At 38.1% G+C, this 7189-nt stretch overlaps 1 protein-coding gene across 3 annotated transcripts in view; it reads left to right on the top strand.

Moving 5' to 3' along the window:
• LOC106517513 (arrestin domain-containing protein 3) overlaps window positions 1–5515 on the top strand; it is a 7469-nt gene extending 1954 nt beyond the window's left edge. The window contains exons 6-10 of one of the 3 annotated variants that reach the window (XM_014008396.1): window positions 809–2608; window positions 3005–3176; window positions 3272–3359; window positions 3437–3693; window positions 5267–5515. In XM_014008396.1, the coding sequence (XP_013863850.1) occupies window positions 809–1069 (261 nt within the window). In that variant the 3' untranslated portion in view covers window positions 1070–2608; window positions 3005–3176; window positions 3272–3359; window positions 3437–3693; window positions 5267–5515. Of the gene's footprint in view, window positions 1–808; window positions 3177–3271; window positions 3360–3436; window positions 3694–5266 lie in introns of those variants that run through there. The other 2 variants (XM_014008397.1, XM_014008395.1) reach the window with 2 other exon arrangements.
• Window positions 5516–7189: the final 1674 nt, after the last annotated feature.

Genomic DNA, 7189 nt, shown 5'->3' with positions numbered 1-7189 from the left:
ATATATATATATATGGTATTCTTTAATTATTCCAAACAACCACAGAAGCTTAAAACATAATAACACAAGTAACCACTGTGATTACTTTTAAACAATAAGTGACTTCAACAAATCTGACCAGCAGAAAATCTTTTCACAGAGACCTCTGGTGATAGTRTGAAGAAACTGCATTCACCATGAAAAAGTAAAGTGCTCAGTCAGATTAGTGGAAATGAAACAAAACTGCACATCATGTGATTGTTCTGCGTGACATTAACATTAGATATTGAACAACAAAGATGGTAGAATGGACAGATTGCTTCCTTCACTGTGTCAGTATAGGTTGTGGCACATATTAATTCCTGTATACATGCAGTGATTCATTGTGCAACGCAGTTACAAAGCTGTTGTATTTTCTCCTGCAATAAGTTGTCCCACAGCAGTTGTAACAGATCCTAGAGCTCTGGCAGACTGGCACTGTCCGGGTTCCCCAAATCACCACCAGAGCTGACCCGAAGTTGTAACCTATAGCTTCAATTACCCTCATCAATTAATGCAGTTGTGTCTCTCAAAACATCGACAAGATTAACCACCACACAAATAAAACATGGCATTTTGTGGTAATGCAGAACTGTGATTTATACATAAATATAGTATGATACCACTTGTCAGCAGTCCCAGAAACCACAACCTATGGAACAGGTACCTCTGGTACCTGTTCTTATCATAACAGCTACTTACAAATTGAATCACTGACAATCAATGATTGGCATGTGGACCAAATTAAGTTAATATATGTATTTATTCATTCATTTCTCCTTTTTTACAGATCTACCTAGATATACTTTGTGCCTCGGACCCAGAGGTCAAATTGTCTGTTGTCATCCTACCTGATGAGTCACCTGACAGTCTCCCACCTGCTTATGAGAGCTTTGGATTTGAAAACCAGCCATCCCAGAGCAACACGCTTCAAGCTGATAATCCTCCACCATCCTATGACGTATTTGAAACATACCCACTGTTTCCAGCTACAGAAAATCAGATTGAGATCTACAGACTCTCAGACCGTCAATCCTCTACCATCCTGTGAAGTACTTGCTGTGTACCCTCCTTTACTCCTACAGAATGTTCAAATTCAGTGTAAATATCTGTTTTAACAGGGAGTGCTTGTGCTTTTGCACCCCTAAAGCACTGACCATTATTATTCAGCAGTTTTCTTACTGGTCAAAAGCTATTGTCTCTAATGTACTGGCAACACTTTTATGCCATAAAACATGCCGTAAGCCCAAGTGGTAGGGTTCCCACAGTAAACTGTTCTATGATAAGAAACCAGACTAAGTACATAAAGAGGAAAACCAAAGGATTATGAACCAAAGAACCAAGATAAAGGATACATCTCCTTGGGAATAGTGATTTCAAGCTCGTTAGGATAAATAATCCTAATGTTTCCCAGCCACATAAATGGATGACTAAAATCTGCAACACTTCACTATGGTGACATGGTATTAATGAGAGGTCTGCAACCAAAAGATCAAGGAATTTCACCAGGATAAAACAATGAGAGATGGCTGCATAAACATGAACAGAACCATTCCAGAAAGCTGCTGCTGAACTGTAGTATTACATTCTGTAAAGAGCCATTCTGAGGAGATATCAGTGATCAAACATTGTGCATGAATTTATTAGTGTACATCAATAATGTATGCTAGACATGTGAAAGTTTTGTATAGTTTGTTGGAATTACATTAACTCTAATATATCAGGCATTTGTTTTTCTTGTGTGTATGTTTTTGTATCATTAGAAAGAACAAGCTAGATTTTTATTAACAATGTATTTAGGCATTTTTGCACGTTATGTATTTTGATTTTCTAAACTGTGATTCTGATTTGTTTTTATTTTTAACAGTATTCATAAAAAAATTACACACATACAGAGTGTCGTCCCACTGTTCATTCGTTTAACCTAATTTATTCTGCAACGCTGCTGGCTTGAGTTACCCAGTGGAAAATGACACCTGCAGACCGGATCATGTGATCATGTGATCATGTTCGTCACGGCTGCAGGTTTTCTGGACGTCTGCAGATGCAGTCATCCTCATTCAACAAGGGGAGGCCTCACTTTAGCAACACAAACCCAATCTGCGGGACGATTAAAGAATTCCATTTTTACTCTTCTTCTTACAATGTTTTAGAAGCTTGTTGAAGTCGCCTCGTGATGACTGTGAAACATTTCTCAGTGGAGTACGACAGGTTGAATGAGCAAGGCACCTACTCTCCTGGGGACGTTCTTTCTGGAAAAGTGATGGTGGTGACCAGCAAGGAGATCAAAGTGCAGAGTTTTTTGGTCAGAGCTAAAGGAAAAGCTAAAGTCACTTGGTGTGAACAGGAAGGACAAACCCCAGCTGTCCGCAGCAACAAGAAAAAATACTTTTACTTTGAACAAATTATTATTCAGGATAAAAACAAAGGAGATGGTTTGTAGTATTTTGCTAAAAAAAACAATGCTGGATAATATTTTGATGTCTAAAACCATCTTGTTGAAAGTCATAAAAATGTTATTTTTTTAAGGTTCTGAAATCATGGGACCTGGAACAAATGTGTATCCTTTCAGCTTTGTTATTCCAAATAGGTATGCGTTTTAATCTGATATTTCCTGCCAATGCCAAAGACATAAAGTCAGTAATGCTTTTGCTGGTGTTTCTGGGTGTGAGCTAGTCTGTGGCATTAGAAAATCATTTCATGATCCAGAAGATCTATTTTAATGAAACTCATTCAAATAGTAATCATTGTATGTACATCTAAAACTCTTGATACAGCTTGCGAGATCCCACATTATCATGAGATTGTGCATGTGTCCATGTTTAAGGTTCGAGCAGAATGGTTACAACTTTGTCCTTTCCTAGCATTTCCTAATCTAAAACTCTGGTATGAAAGGAGGCAGGTGATCTTGCATTCCTTCCAGGAACGTAAGGCTTTCATTTAAAAAAAAAAAATGCATTGTTATCACAAACTTTTGTCCTCACAGAGACATGCCTTCATCCTATAAAGGAAAATGGGGTGAGATCACATACAGTCTGAGAGCACGTCTGACCCAGTCCATCTGGCTTGTACACAAAACCAAAACGGAAATCCCTTTTCTGACCAAGTCTGAGTTTCCGTTTGCCTCCAAATCGGAAATGATAATCATCGGCCTTAAGGTGGGACATCCCTTTGTTGATTCTACTTCCCGCTTCCTGTCAGTTTAACTCTAACAAACTGAGAAACAAACCTCTGTGTTTGTATACAACTGCAGGAGCAACAGTCTGCAACCAGGATTTCATTTGCTGCCTCTGGAAAGGTTACAATGACGGTGACCTCTGAAAAAATGGGCTTAAAGCAAGGTAAACGGGTTGCACAGATAACAAATCTTTTGATGTTGTCTTTTTCCAAACATATGTGTTCCTTTTAAATAAAACAGGTGAGGCTATGGGGGTCTTTGTGGAAGTGCTCAACGAATCGGCCCGCTCAGTAACGCCCAAATTCTACGTGTGTGAGAAGCAGACGTTTGTAGCTCAGTCGACAAAGCGAGTACACACAAGAGACATCTTGTTTGGAACAGGAGACTCCGTTCCAGCTGAGAGCAGTTGCTCTCTAACCAAGGTTTTGATTATCCCTCCACAACTGCCCCCTACCTTCTTCAACTGCTGCATGATGAAGCTGGAGTACAGAATCAAGGTATTTATATTGTTGATGGGTTAAATTCTCTTGGAAACAAGTTGTGTAAGTTTGCACCTTAGTATGAAAAAGTGTAAAAACAGAAAGTCATTAATACTCTGAGTAAACATCTGGTTATCACCTCACAGTGACGGCAGAGCGGTTATGTTTTCGCCTGTGTTTGTATTTTCATTTATCTGTTCAGTTAGCAAAATATTTCTTGAACCAATGGTAAAATTTGAATTAAACTCACAGAAAGTAATCAATGAGTAATTACAGTATCTCTCAGAGTCAGTGCCATTAAAGATGTCTGCCAAAACTATAAGCAACCATAGAAAACACAAAAATAGCTATGATTCAGCCACTTTTATGGTTATTTACCTGTATATGAGTGTTAGTAGATGATACCTCTCCCCAGCACATAATTAAATTGCTAACTGAAGAAGATTATGTATATAAATTTATTTTACTATTGCTGTTAAATTCAACTTTATAAGCTTGTTAGCAAAATATCTCATCAGCAACTACACAGATTTTAATGAAAACTTCAGGAAACAATCAMCAGGCTGACATCTATAACTGATTCAATTTTGGTATAGACACAATTTAAGATGACCACCACAGCCAGCTGATCTTCAGAAATTGAAAAGAGCTACAATACATTTAAGTAACTTTAWTTTACAGATGTAGAGGTAAAATATAATGTGATGGTAGCTGAGCATCATTCTACACAATGTGCAGTCTTTATACTCAAAACATTGACAATAACTACTGGCATCAACAGTAATGAACTGTTAGCAAAATATCTCACAAACCAATGAAGAGCTCTCAGTGAAACACACTAGAAGTAATCTTTGGCTGTATATTTACAAATGATTAACTTTTGGAGTCATTTCAACAATAATCAACATTAACCAATACAAAAATAGCTTTAAATTACCGGTAGTCATTTTATTTAATTTAACTTAATTTTAGTAGTAGTAGTACTAGTAGTAATAGTAGTAGTAGTAGTAGTAGTAGTAGTAGTAGTAGTAGTAGTAGTAGTATCTGATAGACATGATATACTCTGAGCACTAACACACCTCACAAGATTTCACAATATCCCAAGTTTGCAAAAAATGTTATTCATGAGGTTTCCTCTAAATTGCTTTTATTGTCACTTCAGTAAGGTAATCTCAGTTTTGAAACTGGTATAAAGGCAGTGGGTGACATGCATTAACTTAAGGAATGATTTGCCTTTAACTTAAGTAATACATTTATTTTTACTAATTAAAAGAACTATTAAGCACTTGCATTAACAAAACAGTGCCACACTGTGGCTGCAGTAGGAGAATGAGACAGAATGATTGTGGAGGGGTTGGGGTTAATGCCTCATGGTTTGTCCAGGAAACGGTTTCAGATTACAGCTCAACCTGTTCCATCATGCCATCCGCTCAGAAGCGTTTGTCTAACAGCATTTAGTAGACGCTGCTGTTTGCTGGGGTTGGGGGGTGGGGTACAGCGAAGCACATTTACTCTAAACACTAATCTAAACAACACATTTTGGCCAAGTAATGACCTTCTCTGTGCATGCATGTGGTTTCTTCTTCTACAGGTCACACTTGATGTTCCTCTTGTAAGAGACCAAGAAATCAAACTCCCTCTGGTCATCCTGAAGGGTTCACCAAAACCTCGTCAACAAAAACAGAAGAGATCCATTTGGTTCAGAAAACTTCCTGGTTAAAGGGATTTAAATTATATACATGACTGTTTGTAAGAATGCAGCAGGATTTGAATTTTAAGCAACTTCCTGCCTGCTTATTTCATCTGCGTTTCAATAAAAGGACATTTCTTGGGTGCTTTAGATCTGAGGTCTTCATACACTGTGTGCACACATGCCCACTAGATGGAGATGTGAGTGAGATAGAGTGGATAAAACACCTCCATGCTTTTCAGTCTAGTCAAGTTTAGAGTTTATCATTTTGCTTTAACATTTATTTAGTCGGTGCATTTAAACAGGACTGGATTTCTGAAGACTTTGGGGTAAAAGTCAGTTTTTATTCTTACTGGTTGCTGAATTTAGTCAAAATGTTGATTAATTCAAGCAAACAATTCAATAAAACTGTACTGAGATATGGTTCACAACAATGCTTGTAGGAGAGGAGAAACACAATGTGTCAGAGAACTGAGAGTTCGATATCGGGGAAGGATTTGGGGGAGGGGGGGGGGTCCTAGTGCTCATCCTTGTCTGAGCACTCATATTGCAACAGAGGAAGGTATTCAACAAAGGCCCATTCAAGATTCTGACAGTACGTGTTGGCCAACCAGTTCGTAAGTGAAACCTGGCCCATGTTCCTGACAGAGACTCAGAGATCTTTCCCTGCCGGAGAGGAGAAAACGTCGAGCTTTTCATGGTTCAGATCCATTCTAGAAACATTAGATCTGACCCTTGTGGCACTATAACTCAAAGAGGTACAGACGAGTGCTTGATTTTTGGCTCACCTCAGATGTGGCTTTCTGATTCCCACCAAAAAAGAAGAAAAAAGGGAAATATTTGGCCCGTCAATTGGTTCAATCATCTCTTAAGCCCAAACCCCCGGTTTTCTACTTTAATTACTCCAAGTTCTTTTAGCTAGACATAGACATGTTTGGTATCTACAGAAACATCAGAACCTTGGCTACAAGCTGGTATAAACCATTCCTAAGCACACTCAAGACAGTTAAAACTACAACCAATTGAAGATAGAACTATGAAAGTGAACATAAAATTGGTTTAAAAATTTGGCAAGTCAGAGATGTCAAAAATAATATTTGTGTCAAATAGRAGGCATGCTAAAAACATGGCTGGTGTTGTATGACTTTATTCCTTTCACAAATCATTTTATTTAACAATTGTGTTTTCATCTTGACTTTAGTTGAATTGAACACGTATTTTCTTACAATGTGTTCTTTTTATTTTTGATATTGTTGAATTATGACTACATTTACAGGGTTCTGTATGTTGTATTCATGATTAAATGCAGCAAAATAAAACATTTCAAAGATAACAGCTCTTTGTCATACTTGGTTTATTTATAAATAACTTTAAATGCTGGATGTTCGGCCCCTCAGCTGTTGACCTGCAGTAACTGTGGCCCCTGGAGCAATTTAGCTGAATAGCCCTGGATTGTATTCTTGTATTAAGTTTAAAACTGTGTCCTTTTACATCAAAACTCAGTAGGTAAGTGTGTCCAAACTTTTGCCTTGAGCAGTAAATGAAGAAAACGTATATCTAATCCTGTTTTGTCCCCACTCTGAAGACAAAGGCAGCATCTTTTTAGTGAAGATGATGTTGGGTTTATGTAGAACGGTGTGACAGATTGCTTTAATCCAGCAGCAACACCTGCATGGAGACGTCTGGAGAAACAAAACTCATGTTCGGCTTTTCTCGTCTCAGTTTTTTGTGCTGCAGCAGCAAAGCCTGCCTGGTAACCAGTGTGGCTGCGTGCACACACACACACACACACACACACACACACACACACACACACACACACAC

The sequence above is a fragment of the Austrofundulus limnaeus genome, unplaced genomic scaffold (genome assembly GCF_001266775.1).
Source record: "Austrofundulus limnaeus strain Quisiro unplaced genomic scaffold, Austrofundulus_limnaeus-1.0 Scaffold49, whole genome shotgun sequence".
Taxonomy (NCBI): Eukaryota; Metazoa; Chordata; class Actinopteri; order Cyprinodontiformes; family Rivulidae; genus Austrofundulus; species Austrofundulus limnaeus.
The sequence above is the reverse complement of the archived record's forward strand: the minus strand, read 5'-3'. Positions and strand labels throughout refer to the sequence as shown.